The sequence below is a fragment of the Benincasa hispida genome, chromosome 11, assembly GCF_027475165.1.
Source record: "Benincasa hispida cultivar pf3 chromosome 11, pf3_genome.v1.1, whole genome shotgun sequence".
NCBI lineage: Eukaryota > Viridiplantae > Streptophyta > Magnoliopsida > Cucurbitales > Cucurbitaceae > Benincasa > Benincasa hispida.
The window spans coordinates 76,771,015-76,790,909 of NC_143488.1; the positions used below are offsets into that span (position 1 = coordinate 76,771,015).

At 34.8% G+C, this 19,895-nt stretch overlaps 1 protein-coding gene across 1 annotated transcript; it reads left to right on the forward strand.

Moving 5' to 3' along the window:
- The first annotated feature begins 3,179 nt into the window (after positions 1 to 3,179).
- Positions 3,180 to 16,309, forward strand: LOC120090988 (Plastid-lipid associated protein PAP / fibrillin family protein). Its single transcript, XM_039048736.2, has 7 exons — positions 3,180 to 3,559; positions 10,495 to 10,616; positions 10,699 to 10,779; positions 10,891 to 10,987; positions 13,274 to 13,490; positions 14,805 to 14,857; positions 16,067 to 16,309. The coding sequence occupies exons 1-7, from the start codon at positions 3,314 to 3,316 to the stop codon at positions 16,160 to 16,162; spliced, it is 912 nt and encodes a 303-aa protein (XP_038904664.1). The 5' UTR covers positions 3,180 to 3,313; the 3' UTR covers positions 16,163 to 16,309.
- Positions 16,310 to 19,895: the final 3,586 nt, after the last annotated feature.

Consider the following 19,895-nt stretch of genomic DNA (forward strand, 5'->3'; position numbering starts at 1 on the left):
TATATACTAATATATTTATTTTAGATCCTTTGAATTTATTGAGTTTGATTATGTTGTTTTCTATTGTTGTTATGGGTAGCTCTCCTAGCATAATGAATAAAAAAAATGTTAAATTCAAACACGTGAAAACCAAATAAACATTTTGGCTCAAATATGTAAATAAGATATTGAAAATTTTAATAAATTATAAATCTAATAAAATATCTAACTAAAAATAATAAAATAACAATAATATAAAATTTCACAAACTAACAAAGACTACATGCTCAACATTAATATTATATAATTTAAAAATTAGACAAATTTATGAATCTTTCTCATAGTTGAAAAGGAAGATACTTATTATAGTTGCGCTACCAAAAGAAAAAAAATAAAATAGACTAGATAATTTGCCAACTAGGAGAAAATCCCTTTGACAACTTGGAAATTAAAAAGTTTCTTGTAATTTGTCATAAATAATAGAACATATAGTAATGAATAAAATTGTGGCATCCTTTATGTTTCTTGTCTTTTATAGTGTTGTTGTAAAGCCAATTCGCAAATATATATTTATGAATACAAAATAATCATCATTGTCAATACTCCCTTTTGAATCTTATTCTTTACTGTCACATATCATATTCGTCCTCTTTTCTCCATTCAAACTCATTTTCATTTCTTCTCAAAAGACTCAATTCTTGTTTACTTTTGCTTCTTATTCTACAATCTAAATTCTACTTCATATATTAAATAATTAGCCAATTTGAAGAAGACCCATATAGCAAATTGAAAAAAAAAACGTATCATAATTTCTCTCAGTCGTCTCCTTAAAATTCATATAAAAATACAAAAAAAATTGTAGAAATTGGTCATAGCCTTGCTTGCAGAAGAGAAAAGATTTTTTTTTAGTACAAATGGGAGTAGAGTATTTGAACCACGAGGATGAATGTTGCATAGGAATTGTTGGAATTATGTATTTATAAAGATAAAAGTTTTTTTCAAAAGTTTCAAAATGGAAGGATGGAAAAAAATAGTAACCATTACAAAATTTCACAAAAAAAAAAAAAGAATGGAAAAGGAAAAAAATAAATTTGTACATAATACTTACCTAAAATTTGAAATTACATTTCCTTCCCCTTCACATTAATTAATTTTGTACGGACTAGATCAATGGCGACACGACAGTGGACAGTGGAAGAGAGGATATTGATATAGCCGAATGTGTCCGGTGCACTGAACAAAGAATCAAAAGACGAAGAGAAGAAAAAATATTGGGAAAGAAATAAGAAAAAACTTAGAAAATATTTAAAAAAAAAAAAAAAACTACATAACCAAATACATATATTTTAGAGATTTGCAACCTATATATTTAGTCAAATGTATTTATTCTAACCAATTATATATACAAAAATCGATATCATATCTGAATGACCAAGTAAATCTCAAAGCAAATCCACTATAATAAATTTTTATTACTTTTCTTCTCCTTTTCTTGATATTAATTGAGCAATGTATTTTATTTTTTCGGTCTTTTTTACTAAACATCCTCTATTGTTCTCTTTCTCGAAGAAGAAAAAACTCACCTTGATCAAGAGAAGACTTTACCCTGAGAGTCTCGGTAACAATAGAAATCCACTGAAAACAACAATCAATGCAACCGAGATACGAATGAGGATCGAGCCATCATGAAATAGATAATAAAAACTCGATTGTATGCTGATCACGTTTCATTTAAGTTTAGAGTTGAATTTGATGAAATTGGAAATTCATGTTGAAAACTGATACAAGCTAATGAGGTCGTAGGTAAAAGTTGATTTTCCTCTCGTTTTTTTACTTTCTCATCACTCAACAGTACTACGTAGTATTGAGAAATTGTCAGAAAGCTCTTAATTTTCTATCATTCAAAACTAGCACGCATTTTGAAAAGTCATAATCAGTTTTCCTCATTGGAGTTGAAAATTTTACTTTTTCTAAGGATTGTTTTGGGCCTTTTAGACTTTTTGGATACATAGATTAGCCAAGATTTTAGTAATTTTTTCAAATATTAGATAATCTATCCCAATCTTATATATTTTCAAAATTTCTCTCGATTATCTTTACCAAAAATTATATTCAATTATTAGATAATTTTAGGCCAATTTATGTTTCCATGATTATATGAATTTCTAAATGAATTTACCAATTACGTTTTTCAATATGGATGATTGCATTTTGATTTTCAAATTTTAGGAAAGATTATGGGAAATATATAAATCTGTACGATGATTTTATATATTTTTCATATTTTACATTTTTTTAAAAAAATTTAATCTTTTCAAAAATTTAAAAATCAATGACCTGGGATTCATCTAAAAAAATTCTTTTGGATAATTAGTAAATTGATTTAGAAATTAAAAATTTAGCTAAAGATTTAAAAAATTATGTAAGATTTTGATTATTATTTGGTAAATATAATCTAATTTGGAGAAAATTTGAAATATATAAGATTTAGGAAATCACACAATATTTTTGAAAATTTACTAGAATATTGGTGTAATCATCCGATAAAAACTATTTGAACGAGTTTTAAAAAAGATGTTAATTTTATAAAGTGAAAATTTAAATATATTATTTCTAACCATTTACATATTTAGGTCTCAAACTTTTATTTATTTATTTATTTTTATCTATTTGATCTATTAATTTTAAAAATATGAATAAGTTCTTAAACTTTATATAGTGTTTCAAATATATCATCTTAAGTTTTTAACTTTCTTAACACTTATTTAAATATTAGTGACAAAAGTAAAAATTTATGGTCACATTAGACACAATATTCACTTCTGTGTCTAATATCTTAATGAAAATTTACATTTCCAAATTTTTAAGCATTGTATTAATCTCACCCAACTGTCTAAGTTAAACCCGACTTTTTTTTAGAAAGATATTGTAATTAAAATGTGGGATGGAGAATCGAACCTAAGGTTAAATCCGACTTTTGTTGACTTCATCTATCCTACTTTTTAATGCTATTGCCTTCTTTGCTTTGGATAGTCAATATTCTTCTTTTTCTTGCTCTTGTTGACTATCTTGTTGTTGCTAAAAGTAGGATTTAAAAGTTTAAATATATAAAAATATTAAAAAGAAAAGGTTTAGAGGTTTTTAGCCTTAAAAAAATCTCTACAAACACACGTTCGCAATTCATTGGTCAAAATTAATAAGAACTCTTCGGCACGGAAGCAATGTTGCAGATTTCTCCCATCGCTACTCTCCACTCTCCTCCGCATCTCTCTCTTCCGAACTCCGAAACCGTTTTCTTCACAGTTGCTGTTGAAGCTCAATCCAACCGTCTCCAATGGCGTCTCCCCACGCTTCTCTCCCTTCACTCTCTTCAATTCGCTCCCGTCGTTCACCGCCGGTTTCTCCCAACATCGTAGCTTCCTTGGTTCTGCACTCCAGATTGCCGTTCGGTGGCCGCTGCCGGAGACTTCTCCGCAGACGTCTCTGTAGAGCTATGGTTCAGCAGGCCGCTCAAGGAGCTCCGGCGATTTATGCCAAGGAGATGGAGAGGCTCTCTGCTAAGGAATCGCTGCTGTTGGCAGTGAGTATCAGTGTTTGAGTTTCTTAATTGTTTAAAATTTTGTTGATTTGTTTCACTTTAAATACCGTGATGTTAGTAGAGCATAACACGACCGGGAATTATGTGTATATATCAGTGATTTTACTATTTTGGTGTTGAAATTCCTCTATTCTGTTGAGTTAAATACATATTTCGTTTCTGAAAATTGAAAACATGCTTGATTTTATATCATCTTGCTGTCGAGAAGCTACTTTGTGTCAATTTGGATCTAACGTAGTATGTAGTTTGACGTTTTACGTATCCCGTTCTTACTATAGAAACTGAGAAAGTTGGTTGACGATTTGAATATAAAATGGCTCCGATATCTATTTGTGGTCGCTTACCTCCAAGAGTTTTCAATCTCGGGTCAAGAAAAAAAGAGAGAAACAAAGAACTCACTTATAACCTAGATTTTGCAAGAAAAGAAAATAGCGAGGCTGTGCCAATAAGTTCAAGGGATATGCATTCCAACGAGGATATGGATATCCTACATATACTAAGAATAGTAGCATTGTTTTTTTTTTTTTTTTTTGTTTCGCAGAGAGAAGAGCAAGAAGATGATCCCCCAAGTCCCATTACATCCATTTCATAGACCATAAAGTTTATTTTTATTATATACATATGTATATTAATTATTAGTTTTCTATCTTCAACGGGCTCAAAATTGTTTCTAACAGAAGACAGTTAGTCATTTTAACTAATGGGAACTGAAAGAGCAAACTGTCACATTTCTGAACAAGATGGCTAGAAGAAACGCATCATCACCTCGCAGAGTTCATTATCTTTTCAGTTATTTCTCACGGAGGTTTAAATCTTTACAATAGAATGTGCATCCACCCACTCTTCTCCGTGATTTGAGACATTTTATTGTATAGATTTTATTGTATCGATTGAAGAAGTTGTGGACTGGGAGACAATTCCAATCTCTTAATCACCTTTCTAGAAAATCTATTTTTCTTTCTGCTCTTTGTTTGAAACTCATTTAAGTTTTATGATTATGAATTTATGCTTGTTCTGTCTCAGCCTATGTCCTCTCCTTTGCATTTATTGGGGTTCCGGCGTGCTTTGTCCAATAGGGAAAAGCCGAATATTGTTGACCTTTTTTCTTTGCTTGGAGAATTTTGCTGTATTATGGAGAGAAGGGTTTTTCATATTTGGAGTCCTTGTCAGTTAGAAAGATTTTTGTGCTAGTTTTTTTTCCTCTCTTTGTTTGGTTAATCTTGAGTGGTTAAGTCTTTGCCTCGTCGTGGAAGGTGGAAAACTCCAAGAAGGTTACGTTTTTAGTTTGGCAGGCCTTCCACAACAGAATTAACTCCTTGAACAGGGTAGCGAAGAGGGTGACCATCTTGACGGGGCTGTTGTGTTGGAGGGCAAAAAGGATTCAAATCCTTGATCATATTTTTTGGAGTTGTGATTTTGCTTACATGGTATGAAATCGGTTTTTTAAGGAGACTGGTCTAGGCTTGGCATAGGTGGTGCAGGGAGATGATCGATAAGTTCTCTCTCTATCCTCTCATTCTCAAGAAGGGAAGGGTTTGGTGGTAAGTGGGGGTGTACCCTATTTTGTGGGGTCTCTTGGGAAAGAGCAACATGAGAATTTTTAGAGAGCTTGAGAGATCTCTGAATGAAGTTTGGTCCTTTGTTAAATTTTATGTTCCACTATAGCCTATGTGTAGAAGCCTTTTTGTAATTATCTATTAGGTCTCATTTTACTTGATTGTTGGTTGTTTGTAGTTTGCCTCCTTTTTTTTTTCCTTTGGGTTCTCTATATTCATTGTATTGTTTTATTTTATTCAATGAAAGTCTGGTTAATCATTAAAATAAAGAAAAAAGAGTATGAATATATGCACACCACCAACTGCAAGTGTGTTGATCGCGACCTGTGAATTTATGGTTGTTGATTGATGATTAGTGGTATGTATCTTTGCATTCATGTTTGTACGTATAAATTTATTAGTTATTGCTTGTGTATGTTGTTATAATATGTATTTATATTGTAATTATAATTAGTTGTTATTTATTGTAATTTTATATGTCCTAGATTAGGGTTTCTTAGTTGCCTATATATATATATATGTATCTTTAGCCTGATTAATGGAATTAGATCATTATTCTCTCGAAAACTATTGAGTACAAGATATTAGAGCAGTTTAGGGTTTAGAATTTTTGTTCGACGGCTATGTTAGGGTTTACGCTTATCACAAGGTTAGGGTTTGAATTGATTCATCAAGTTTGAGTAGCCATTTGTCTACACCACCCATTCTAGGAGAAGCGCTGTTGCCGTCCGATCAAGTCTGCCGTCGTCAGTCGTCGGAAACGTTCGTGCGTGAAGGTCACGCACTGCCACGCGCCGGCACGTGGGACCACTTCTCCACATTCTGTCAGTTGGGTTATTCTCGCTCATCTTTTCTGATTGTTTTGTGCATTTGATTCCATTGAAATCTACTTGGTTGTGAGTTATTTGGAAAAAAAATGCCCTTTGATGCTTAGGGTTTGTTGTTGTTTTGTTCTTTTGGTTCACCTTTGATTTCAATTCTGGTTTGTTCTTTCTTCTCGTGAGATCTACAAACTATTTATTAACTCATAATGGATGAAGTGAAGCATATGGTAGTATCTAATGTAATTCCCCTAGTATTGAAGATTAAACACAAGTTAAATGGATCGAATTATGATTGGCGTCGGACGATTCAATTTTATTTGCTTAGTACAAATATGGAGGATGATCATGTGATTGAGGAGCCACCAAAAGATGAAAAGAAAAAGGCTTGGCTTTATGATGACTTTCGACTTTATCTTCAGATTAAGAATTCTATTGAAAGTGAGGTTGTTGATTTGGTAGATCATTGTGAATTTGTGCAAGAACTCTTAAGAATTCTTAGAATTTCTATACTTTGGAAAAGAACACGTTCATAGAATGTTTGATGTCTGTATGCAATTCTTTCGAGCTAAACAAAAAGCAGAATATGTTACAAGTTACTTTATAAGACTTAAGAAGACAATTGCTGAACTTGCTTCACTATTGCCATTTAGTCCCGATATCAAAGTTCAACAAGCTCAGCAAGAAAAGATGGTTGTTATGATATTTTTTAATGGACTTTTACCTAAGTTTGGAATGACTAAAACATAGATTCTTTCCGATTCTGAAATTCCGTCATTAGAAGAAGCCTTCAATCGTATTCTTCGTATTGAGAGTTCTCAATCCAATTCGTCTGTTTCTAAATCTAATAGCGCTCTTATAAGTAAGAATAATAATAACTCCTGCGGTACTTTAGGGATGACTAACAATTTTCAGAAGCCTAGTTATGATAATCGAAGATCAGATTTTCAGGAGATTGTCTGTTACCATTGTCGTAAGCCAGGATATATGAAACGTGATTGTCAAACGTTGTTGTATAAGACTCAACGATCTAGACATGTTCAGATAGCTTCCAACAATGATATGATTAAGAAGTTTGTTACCATCTCTGCTGACGACTTTGCTAAATTTCAAGTATTCCAGGAATCCTTGCAGGCATCTTCTTCATCAAATCCTATTGCCACCATTGTCGAGACAGGTAATACGAAATGTCTTCTTACATCATCTACCAAATGGGTCATAGACTCTGGTGCCACCGCTCATATGACAGGTAATCCTAACGTATTTTCTATGCCTTTGTCTCCTATCTCATCTCCATCTGTCACTTTGGCAGATGGATCAACCTCCTCTGTTCTTGATTCGATACTATCTCTCACTCCATCACTTTCTTTGTCCTCTATATTACATTTGCTTCAATTGTCTTTTAATTTAATTTCTATTAGCCAGCTTACTCGTGACCTTAATTGTTTTATCTTGTTTTTTCCTGGTTATTGCTTGTCTCAGGATCGTATGACAAAGAAGATTATTGGTAGAGGACATGAGTAGGTTGGGGGGGGGGGGGGTGTCTTTACATTTTTTACCATCAGATACTGAAAGCTGTGGCTTGCTCTGGAATTACATCCCCGTTTGAAGTCCATTATCGTTTAGGTCATCCATTGTTGTTTGTGTTGAAGAAACTTTATCCAGAATTTCGTTCCTTATCGTCTTTGAATTGGGATTCGTGTCAGTCTTCTAAATTTCATTGTCTTAGTTCTAGTCCTAGAGTTCATAAATGAGCTAGTGCTCCTTTTGAGTTAGTCCATTCTGATATTTTGGGGTCCTTGTCCAGTCGTGTCCCAAACAAGTTTTCGCTACTTTGTTATTTTGATTGATGATTATTCTTGTATGACTTGGCCATACTTAATGAAAAATCTTTCTGAGTTATTGTCTCATTTTTGTGTTTTTCATGCCGAGATTCGAAATCAATTTAATGTCTCTATCAAAACCTTTCGAACTGATAATGCTGGTGAATATTTCTCTCATGTACTTGGATCTTACGTATGTGGTCATGGCATCATTCATCAATCCTCTTGTGTAAATACTCCATCTCAAAATGGAGTTGCTAAAAGAAAGAATAGACACCTCCTTGAAACAGCCTGTGCCATATCCTTTCAAATGCATGTTCCAAAGCAATTTTGGGCTGATGTTGTGTCTACTGTTTGTTTCTTGATTAATAGAATGTCTTCCTCTGTCCTCAATGGAGAGGTTTCTTTTCGTACTCTTTTTCTTATGAAATCTTTGTTTCCTGTTGCTCCTAAGATCTTTGGTCGTGTTTGTTTTGTTCGGGATATTCGTCCAAATCATACCAAATTAGATCCGAAATCTTTGAAATGCATTTTCTTAGGCTATTCGTGTGTTCAAAAGGGTTATCGTTGTTATTGTCCTACTCTGAACAGGTTCTTGTATCTCCTGATGTTACATTTTTTGAAGATATACCCTTTAGTCCATCACCGTTGAGTCCGTGTCAAAGGGAGGATGAAGTTCTTTTTATTTATGAGCTTACATCTTCTACATCATCCTCTCCTCCACCTTCCTCTGTGTCTCTTCCTTTTGACCCTTTAGTTACTTGAGTCTACTCTAGGCGTCCTCCACAGCCATCTTTAGACCTATATCCTCCACTAATGACTTCTTCGACATCTGATCCGAGACCGAGTGATGATCTTCCCATTGCCTTTTGAAAAGGTAAACGCACTTGTACTTACCCTATTTCTTTGTTTGTTTCGTATAACAGTTGTCTTCTCCCACTTATTCCTTTATTACATCTCTTGATTCTACCTCTATCCCTAACTTTGTTAATGAAGCTTTATCTCATCTCGGGTGGTGTAGTGCAATGATTGAGGAGATGATTGCTTTGGATGATAATGGTACTTGGGATCTCGTTTCGTGTCCGACTGGAAAGAAGGCTATTGGATGTAAATGGGTATTCGCTATAAAGGTCAATCCCGATGGAATAGTGACTCGGTTGAAAGCTCGTCTTATTGCTAAAGGTTATGCCCAAACCTATGGGACTGATTATTCTGATACATTTTCTCTCGTTGCTAAATTAACTTCCATTCGACTGCTTATATCGATGGCTACTACCGACAATTGGCCTTTGCATCAACTTGACATTAAGAATGTTTTTCTTCATGGTGATCTTCAAGAGGAAGTCTATATGGAGCAACCACTTGGGTTTGTTGCTGAGGGAGAGCATGATATGGTGTGTCGCCTTCGAAAATCTTTGTATGGACCGTAACAAAGTCCTCGTGCATGGTTTGGTAAATTTAGTCAAGCACTCGAATGTTTTGGTATGAAGAAAAGTAAGTCCGATCATTTTGTTTTCTATCAACGATTTGACAATGGTATTACTTTACTTGTTGTATATGTTGTTGATATTGTTACCACTAGAAATGATGTATCAAGTACATCCTCTCTCAAAACTTTTCTCCAGGGTCAATTTCATACAAAAGATTTGGGGCCGTTGAAGTATTTCTTAGGTATTATGAGAAGCAATAAAGGTATTTACTTGTCTCAATGAAAATACGTATTTAATTTGTTGTCTGAGACAGGTAAACTAGGAGTCAACCTATGTAGTACTCCGATGATACCAAATTTGCAACTTGCTAAGGAAGGAGAATTGTTTAAAGATCCCGAGAGATATAGAAGATTAGTTGGAAAGTGGAACTATTTAACAGTGACACGACCTGGCATTGCTTATTCTGTGAGTATTGTGAGTTAGTTTATGTCTTCTCCGACTATGGATCATTGGGCTGCAATTGAACAAATTCTATATTATCTAAAAGCTGCACCTGGACGTGGGATCTTATATAAAGATCATGGTCATACAAGGGTTTAAATGTTTTTCAGATGCTGATTGGGCTGGATCTCGAGAAGATAAGAGATCGACATTTGGATATTGTGTTTTTATAGGAGGAAACTTAGTGTCGTGGAAAAGTAAGAAATAAAATGTAGTTTCCTGTTTGAGTGCCGAGTTAGAATATAGAGCTATGACACAATCTGTGTGTGAAATAGTGTGGATACATCAACTTTTGTCTAAGATGGACTTCAGTATTACTGTGCCAGCTAAACTATGGTGTGATAATCAAGTTGCTCTCCATATTGCATCCAACCCAGTATTTCATGAACAAACTAAACATATTGAAGTGGACTGTCATTTTATTCTCGAGAAAATACAAGAGGGGTTGATATCTATAGGATATGTGAAGACTGGAGAACAATTGGGAGATATCCTTACTAAAGCAGTAAACGGAGCAAGAATAAACTATATGTGCGACAAGCTGGGCATGATTGACGTATTTGCTCCAGCTTGAGGGGAGTGTTATAATATGTATTTATATTGTAATTATAATTAGTTATCGTTTATTGTAATTTTATATCTCCTAGATTATGGTTTCTTAGTTGCCTATATATTTGTATCTTCAGCTTGATTAATTTATTCTCTCTAAAACTATTGAGTACATATGTCACTTTCACATTATTAAGTTTTATTTTTGTTGTTTCTAATGTAGATCAATTGTTTCAGTTCAAAGATTCTGGAGGTTTTGAGGCTTTAGTTACTGGAAAAACAACGGATATGCAGAGAATTGATGTGAATGAGAGGATAACTGGTCTTGAGCGTCTTAATCCCACTCCTCGACCAACAACGTAGGTTTCTTTTAGATTTTTTTTAAAAAAAATTATTTTCAATGCCATTGGGTGTTTTTACTTGTATGTTTCAGCTGCTCAGGTCCCCTTTTCTAGAAGGTAGATGGAATTTTGAATGGTTTGGATCTGGAAGCCCAGGATTTGCTCCTACGATAATATTTCAGTAAGTCTATTTTTGTAATAATGCATGTTTTTTCCCATAGTCAGGTTGTCAGGTAAAACTGTTACTAGAAATTCAAGTGCCATCATAGCTTGAGAATCTTTATTCTTGTAGGAGATTTCCATCAACTCTGGCTAATTTGTCAAAACTGGATGCTTTTATCAAAGATGGCACTGCTAGGATCACTGCTAATGTTAAACTATTAAATTCGGTAATCCTTGTGCTTGTAACTATATTTTTAAATGTTTAGCTTCCTATTCACAGGCATGAATCTTTACATGAGCCATTATTTGTTTCTCAAGAAAAGGAGAAATTATCTCTCGTCATCTAGTTGCTTAGCCTCAGATATTTCATCAGATGACATGTTAAAAGAAATTACATGCCTTTTCTGTTGAAACAATATGGTTTGGCCTACCGACAATATAGCGTAAATGTGTTGCATCCCTAATCTTCTGTAAGAGTTCGGATGAAATTACAGAAGTTTGGATGAAATAAGCTTTTATTGTTTTGTTGGAGTAGTTAGACATGGTTGATTTCGTGGTGATGTACTTGGAGTGGAGACATAGTCACTCAATTGTGTTTTATGATTGTTGAAATATTAAATTCTGTTGTTTCATTTTAGTATTTTTGGTAACTTAGTTTGGTTTTTTTTTTTTTTTTTTTTTTTTTTTTTTTTTATCAATTAAAAAGTTTTGTTTCCAATTAAAAAAGAAATATTGAATTCTGCCGACAGATTTATTGTTTTGAATGCTGTGAAACTTCAGCACGTGCATAAAAGTAAGCAGGTACACTCATGATATATGTATATATATTTGTGTGTGTTCGTATGTACAGTGATATGATAAAATTGCGTCAAATAAAAAGAATAGAAAAGATAAGACATTCCCCCAAACATATCAATTGCTTCAAATGATTAATTGTAGTCTCTGGACTTACCGAAAAGTACTTCAATTGACAATAATAATTTCTTTGGAACAGTTACTGAACGGAAGTGTGTAGAAATAAGAAAATTAACTCCATATAGAAGTTAGAGAAGACACTAAATTTCACAGATCCTTAAGATACATGTCCCTCTCACTGAAGGTACCATCACCTCTTTAAGGCAACTAATTCTGAAGGATAGCTCTAGAGCTATTAAGCCCCAAAAATTATAGCTTTCTTTCTAAATGAGTGCCCATAGGAGATCCGAAAAGATTTTAGGGAAGCACTTTTAGGTAGTGAATTTATTCAGCAAGTAGAACGAAAGCGTCTTAGTAGGACAGGACAGGACTAGAATTGGAGTATAATCCTCCATATTCCTGTTGTCCAAAGAGCACCGATTGGGGGAATATGGATAGAAGAGTTCTTTTTAAATTCATTACAGGCGTCATGACCTTCAAGAGCAACAATTATTCACAAGAGTCCAATAATCTGATGTGTCTCTGTCTAAAAAGATGCTCTTGTTTGTGGCCTTTCTTCTGGTTAATCCTATGAATTCCAAACGTCTTCTATCAATTGAAAGAGGTACAAAATAGTACAACGCAAAAGACTTCATTGGCATTCTGTTAGGTATCTAACTTGCCTTGCACACAGAAAAACCCAACAATTCAAGAAACAGGGGAAAATGACTCCCTGTACAACATATTTACTGGAGAAAACACATTTGTTCATAATGATAATAAGAAGTAAATGGCAAACACAACTAAGGAAAACGATAAAAGGAAAATAAAGAACCTGACAGCTACTAGAGAGAGCCGTTTATCTCCTTCAGTGATTTTACTCACTCCAAAAACATTCCCCTCTTCCTCTGACCTGCAAAACCCTCCATAACCCCCCTCACAGAGTTGGTCCCCCCTTGCATACGTACAACTCAGCAGCTGCACCTCTAACCGTCTCTTCTGATTTACCTCCTTACCCTTCCTTGAATACACATTCTAGATTGGGGGTCTCACAATACCCTTGGGTGGAACTTGAACGTGTTTGGAATTATGCATGAACTAGGAGAGCTTGAGTCTCTTTGGTAGTATGTGCAAAGGGGGATTTGCAAGTAAATAAACATAACATGTTCAGACATGCTCTTGAATCACGGAGTTGATTTGGGATGCAATCTTCCAGTGGGAAAGCAAGCCGCTTTGAGGCCTCTCTAGTGTAAAAATTGCTTCTAAATTTGAGGTTCCAGTAGCATTTCTTCATTCAATAATTAAAATAGAGGTTGCCTCCTCCCTCTTGACCCTCCTCGATGGAATGGAAGTGGAACTACACCAAGTGCTATCTTGGTGTTGATCATATATCTTCTCCATTGAAAAGGTCAAGTAGGAAGTAAGAGCAGAGGCAGCCAAACATTCTTACGGACGTGACAGTTTATATTCCCTCGCCCTTCAATGGAGCTCCGAGCTCTGCAGTCTGGCTTGTGAATTTTTTAAAACGTTGCGACTACTCTTAGTTTCTTTGCCACCTAATTTTGTTTTGTTTTCCGAGATTAGCAGCCTATGAATTGAGGTTTTACTGGCAACTGCAGATAGAAAGTAAAGTTATTTTGTCCACCAAGTTATCAGTGGAGGGACCCTTACGACTGAAAGAGGAATATATTGAAGGGATACTTGAAACGCCATCTGTTAGTGAACAATCAGTACCAGAACAGCTAAAAAGCGCATTTAGTCAGGTAGTCAACACGGTGCAGCAACTTCCAGTTCCTATCAAAGATGTCATTGCCGGTGGGCTTAGAGTTCCTCTAAGTACGGTACCTTCTCACGATTTCTTTAATTTGAAATCTGTTGTAGTTGCATTTTTCCAGACGTGATTGAACTTGTGACTAGATGTTGTTCTTTAGATTTCGGGAATTCTGCTTGCATTCACCGTTAATCCTATATTGATTTTCTTTTTGTTTATCTTCCTTCTCTAATTGTACCTCAGTTTTTTTTATCAGCCCGTTGGTGTACAACTTGGGGAATAAAGATCTTGTTTCCTTTCAGATTATTTTCAAATTTTCATTCTTCATCCCTAGTTATTTTTGTTGTTAATGTTATTGTTTATTTCACACATCCAATGTGAAAAGATATTGAGAGGACCTGTTGAAAACATTACAACACCAGTGGGGATTGGGGCTACAGACAGACAGGATATGGGACAAAGGGACAAGACATCCTTTTTCCCCAAAGGAAGGGTTACAAGAGGTTGATAGTGTAGATGGACTAAATACAAAAAAACTTATGTTGCTCACTCCTGACAGGCCGTAAATTGTACAAGATCACAAAAATAGGCTAGAAAAGTTTTCTTATATCAGAACAACGTAGAATTCCTTTCCTTCCAGAGAAGCCAAAGGATTGCCCTTGAAAGATTCATCTAGAGCACTATCGATTTGTTGTTAAACCACCACCCTGATAGAGATTCTGCCATCCAGCTCCCCACAAGCTTCGGTTTACAACCCTGGTGACTAAACAGCTTTGTCGCTCATTAATGCTTTAAGTTTGAATATAGTTTGTGATGTTTAAACACTTTTTATCAATCAATTGATTTATGAAAATGACTATCTGATAAGAAAAAAATTTAAAGATTCATTCATATAAAAGGTGAAGTTCATCATAGAAAAGAAAAGCGAGGGAGATGAGGAATCTCCTCCGCATAGGCCCTGGACTTATGAGAATGTCCTCCAATTAATCATTGATTAACAAAGTAGAATAAGGTATGATAATCCATGTAAAGCAATTTAAGTTCCGACCATTAATATTATAGTTTGATATTTAGGACTCTGCTTAGTAAGTGTGAAGTGATTTCATGGTATTGGATACTTGTTAACTGCGTACTTCATTGCCATAGCCATCAACCATCGATCTTTGGCAAGGGATGGCTTGATGCATTCTAATGGATTATGGATGTTAAGTTTTATGTTTTGATAGTACATCTGATCATTTATTGTCTCATTTTTTGCAAATGCCCCCTTCCAGCATGTGCTGTATACAGAAGAAATAATCTTTAAAAGCGAACAAATATGAGCTCTGTTCAAATTGTTACAACTTCATTGCTAAAGCTCTTTACCATTATGCCTGCAGCTGGATCTTATCAAAGGCTCATGATGATTTCTTATCTTGATGAGGAAATTCTAGTAAGTACTTTTCTATTTGGATCAGAACTTTCTATGATTTATATGGTATGCTGGATTTAGAGAAAGGACAAAAGTCTTGTTCACGTAATAAATAGACTGAAAAGTTATGCAAGCTGAAAAAGAAAACCCCCCCACACATTTGGTAGTCTCAATATAATACAGCTAAAACACAACTCCCCCGAAACAAAAAGGACTAGAAAACATCGCATATAGCAAATTTTAACTATTCTCCAATCACAATGAACATCGAGAATGATTTTGAACTTAAATGAGGACAACTCAGGATCCAAATTCTTACCAGCATCAGCCAATTTATGGAATAGAAACCTCACCAGCACTTGATTCCAACAACCGAACTTTTTTTCTTTTTGTGCGTGTGTGTTTGTGTGTTTATACCTTTAACTCAACAGAACTAACTATTTCCTGCAACAACCTCAATTCCTTTTATTCCTGCAATTATCTTCTAGTTTCGAATTATTATTATTATTGATAAGAATCATAACTTTCACTATCAAAATCAAAATACAAAAGAGAGGAGATGAGATATCCCCACACACCAATAGGTTACAAATAAGAAGCCCAATTGGTGTAAATATGAGTCAAGCTATAATTACAAAAGAATTTACAGGTAGAAGTGCAAGTAGAAGTAAAAAGAGTGACAAGATCCCAGAAAACAGCCCCATTTAGTTCATGACCACGAAAGATTCTCAAGTTTCGTTCAAACCAAAGCCTCTAGAGAAGGGTAGAGACCCTATTGGTTATTGGCCCAAAGGATTTTTGCCTGAGCATGAAACCTGGGGTCCTCAAGAAGCTGAAGAAGAGCATCTAAGGCTTTGCTAGGCCAACACAAAAAGATTGCCTCTATATCCCACAACTCACACACTGTTTTGACTTTATTCATCACCACATATTGCAATACAAAGAAACTTGACTGCCACTGCCAGAGGACCATCATCTACCCACACATCTTCCCAAAACTTGGTCATCATCCCATTCCCAACCCTTATTCTATAAAATTTCAATCCCACATATTTTAAATCTGCACTTCCTCCTCTTCTATCTCTCACAAATCATTCCACGTTTTCCTTTACATCAATAATGTCAACCGCTGAAAACCAAAGTAGACTGTTATTATATTGAAATATGAAATTGCAATTGAGATTTAGAAGAATATGAATAATTTGCAAATGGTTTTGGATTGGTACACAGATTATTAGAGATACTTCTGGGGTGCCTGAAGTTCTTACAAGGCTGGATTCTCCTCCAACTCCCCTGGAGCCAAACGCAACAGACTATGAAAGCTAGTGTGATCTTTCTTCAATGCATTTCCATTATAATAAATTCAATTTCTCTCGTTCTCTCTCCCAGATTCTTTTGCCTTTTCATCCCATACACTTCCACTTTAATGAATGCCATAGCACTTGACAAATTCTTGTCATTTCTGCCTTAAAACTAATCCAAAAGGTGAAAGAATTCATCCATACAACTTAAGATGTGGTATATATATATACACACACACATACACATTCATACATACATACATACATATATATATTTAAATGAAAAAATAAAAAAGAAGTGGAAAATGTGGTTGGGGGTTCCCTCTCTGTCACCATTCTGGTGGAACTTTTCTGGCCTGCAGCCTTGGCCAGCGGCTAGGCATGTGTTCCACTGCATCAGTGAAGATTTCACATTTTAATTACTTTACTTTTAAGTTCAATGCAACATTTGGGATGAGTGGATTCGGGCCAAACATCTGGCCTCATAGTCGAGAGCATATGCCTTGACTGATTAAGTTATAAATTGATTTTTAATATATATATATATATTACTAACAGTAAAGATATCAACCAATCCCAAATCTCTCTTATTTACCTTCATAAACATCAGCTTTTCACTTTCCTTTTCCTTTTAATTGTTTACACTAACAACCCTGCTATATAATCTTTTAATTGTTTTTCTTCGATATTTTTATTGAATAAACTCATCTATTTTTAATTGAGGTGAGAAAAATATCTCATAACTTAGAGGAGATGACGGCTACTATAGAACACAAACAATTTTGTTTGTTGGTTTTATATGTTAATAGGAAGATGTCAATAAAGAAAGAAAGAAAAATAAAAATAAAAAAGACGAGAAAAGGATATAATTTTCCTAGTTAGTGTAATTCAATGTTTGCTCAACAACAATAGCCAACAACAAAGTTCTTCATTCTTTTGTGCTTTTTTCGTTTTTGTTATTTTTTTTTCCCTAACAACAAAGTTCAAACAGCATGGCCACGAAGATTCGAATTTTGATTTTTTGTTTTGAGGATATAATGCCTTTTAACTTGTTAGTGTGCCTTTTATGATAGCCGCCACTAAAATTAATAACAAATCAATTATTTTATGAGAAGAATCTGAAATCAAGAAATTAGTGTATGATTTGGATTGACGATGAGAAAAAAACTCGGAGCAAAAAATTGTGGTTTTAATCGATGAACACATTTTATGAAAAACAAAACATAGGCCTCCCGTTTTGGTTGACTTATAGGAAATAGCAGATATTGTTTTCCTAAGAAAATGAGAAAAGAAAATAAAAAAAGATACGATATATTTATTTTCTGAAGAAAAAAAAAATCTACAAGATTACATACCCGATGGCTCTGGCTGTCAGTGTTGACAATTTAAAAAAAAAAAAATGTAAAAAGAAGTAATTGAAGATGATGTAGAGATTTTGAAATGATGTACTTACTATTTTGTAAAAGAACTAAACAGCTAGTGTTAAATCTGAAAAAGGATAAATGTCACAAATCCATTAAAGCACATATCTTGAAGCAAGAAACGCTTTAGAAAAATCTTCCATATAATTATGGGAGTATCTATTCTATATCATTTATAAACAATTTTTCAATAGAAAAAGGCAAACATTCGATGTCCTACTTTTAATAATGTTGATGACAAAATTTAGACAAGGAGGTTCATCAGACTTTCTTGTGCTATTGATATAAAATTGTATTTTAGAGAAGTTACCTGCTAAACAATCAAAATAACACATCGATGTGGTGCTTACCATAAATATTGTATAAGGAACAAAGCAAGCAATTTAGAAAAAAAGATGAACTTACCTAATATGAAACTGTTAGCTCTATATAATAGTGAGTTTAAGTTTGGGGTTTTCTTTATCTGAAAAGGAATCAGATTTCCTTTATCCTTCTAGGAATGGAACTCTTGAGGGCTACATTAGGCCATACGAGGTGTCAAATGGGGACCTGTCGAGAGTATGCTCCAGAGAATAAGATGAGGGATCGAGGTTGAGGCGGGCCAATTGGGCTAAGCAGCCCAATTGCTTTGTCCTTTCTTCTTAGGCACCAGTTCAAAGGAAAAGGGCACGTTTGCCTCAACCTTAGCCTTTGAAGTTGAGGCAGGCCAATTGGGTTGAGCAGCCTAATTTTCTTTGCCCCTCTCATGTTCGACATTTGTTAAAATGAGAGGGACGAAATGGCATCGACCTTGCCTCTAAAGATAAGGTAAGCCAATTGGGTTGTGGTCCAATTGCTTTGCCCACTCTTCATTGGCATCTCTTCTTGACATGTTTCCTGGCTATCCCAAATTCATTTGGGATGAGGCAACTTTTTCAATTTTACCATCGAATTTGACTCTTTTAGGTCCACAATTACCCATAACAAGTGATACTTCATTATTTTTTTTTCTCATGACCTTCTCAACACATACAATCTCTACTATTGACATCTCTTTATAGACTTTCCTTTATAAATTATAAGTAATTAGTCTCCCTTATCGTATACAAACTCTCTCGCTAGTATCTCATTGTTTTTTTTTTTCTTTCTTTTTAGTTCAATTGTTATAGGTTGATCTTAGAATCAAGGGTAAAAGGGTCAAAGGAGAGAAAGGAAAGATCAAATGAATAGTCAAGGGAGAATTGGGCTTGGTTGGTCTCGACGAGCCTCCAGGACTGGTCCAATTACCCAAAGGCCAACATAGTTAGACCTTAAGGGATAGAACCATATCGTGCCTAGGTATAATGTTGGGTCGATTGGCCTCGACCCAAGTAAGGCTCGCACACGTTCTGCCCAATGTAGATCCCTAATAAGATAAGGAAAGAGAAATAGTAGATAAAATGAATTTATCTAATCATATATAATCCTAACTTATTAGGATTAGGAAAGATCCATATGATCCTTATCATAAAGGGAAAAGGTAAACTCTATCTCATTCTCCCTATAAATATACTCTTATGACTCCATATGAGGTAACTAAGAACTTCTAACTTCTTCTCTATTCTATATTTCTCTTATTGACTTAGGCATCATAGCCATTTTTCTTTGTTTTGCAGGTCATCTCTTCCATAAATTACAAATTTATCGTTGATGTCATGTGAAGGTCAGGTGTGTTTTCCCTTGACCAAAATTTGGCATCAATAGTTGACGCCGTTTGTAGGGACAAGAGTGTAGGGACAAGAGTGATCTACCAATATAAAAATAAGAATCTTTGAAAAATTAAGGAAATAAAGCCCATGGTGGCTTAGTTCTCACGATCAATTTAAAAAATAAATTTTAAAAGTAGAAGTCGTTGGTGAATTAGATCTCAATAACCAGAATCAAAAGAAGGAAGCCAATAAGTCAAAGAGTCAAAGTCGAGTTCAAGATGCCTTAGGCTGAGGTTACCAAGGCTGAGGTTGAGGTTACCAATACCGAGGTCGAGGCTGAAGCCGAGGCATGGACTACCAATGCCTAGGTCGAGGAGACCAAGTTGAAGCAAAAATTCAAGGCAAAGGCCGAGAAACCAATGCTAAGGCTGATGTCGAGTTGAAGCCAACTTTGTGATGACCAATGCCAAAGAGACTGAGTTGAAGTGAAGATCCAAGATAGAGGCAGAGGTAGAGGCCTAGGTCGAGGAGACCAAGCTGAAGCGAAGGTTCAAGGTCGCAACTACTAATCCCAAGGCTGACACAGACACTGGGGACGAGGTGACCAATGCTAAGGAGACCGAGTTGAAGCAAAGATCTAAGGCATCGATCAAATTTGAGGCCGAGGTAG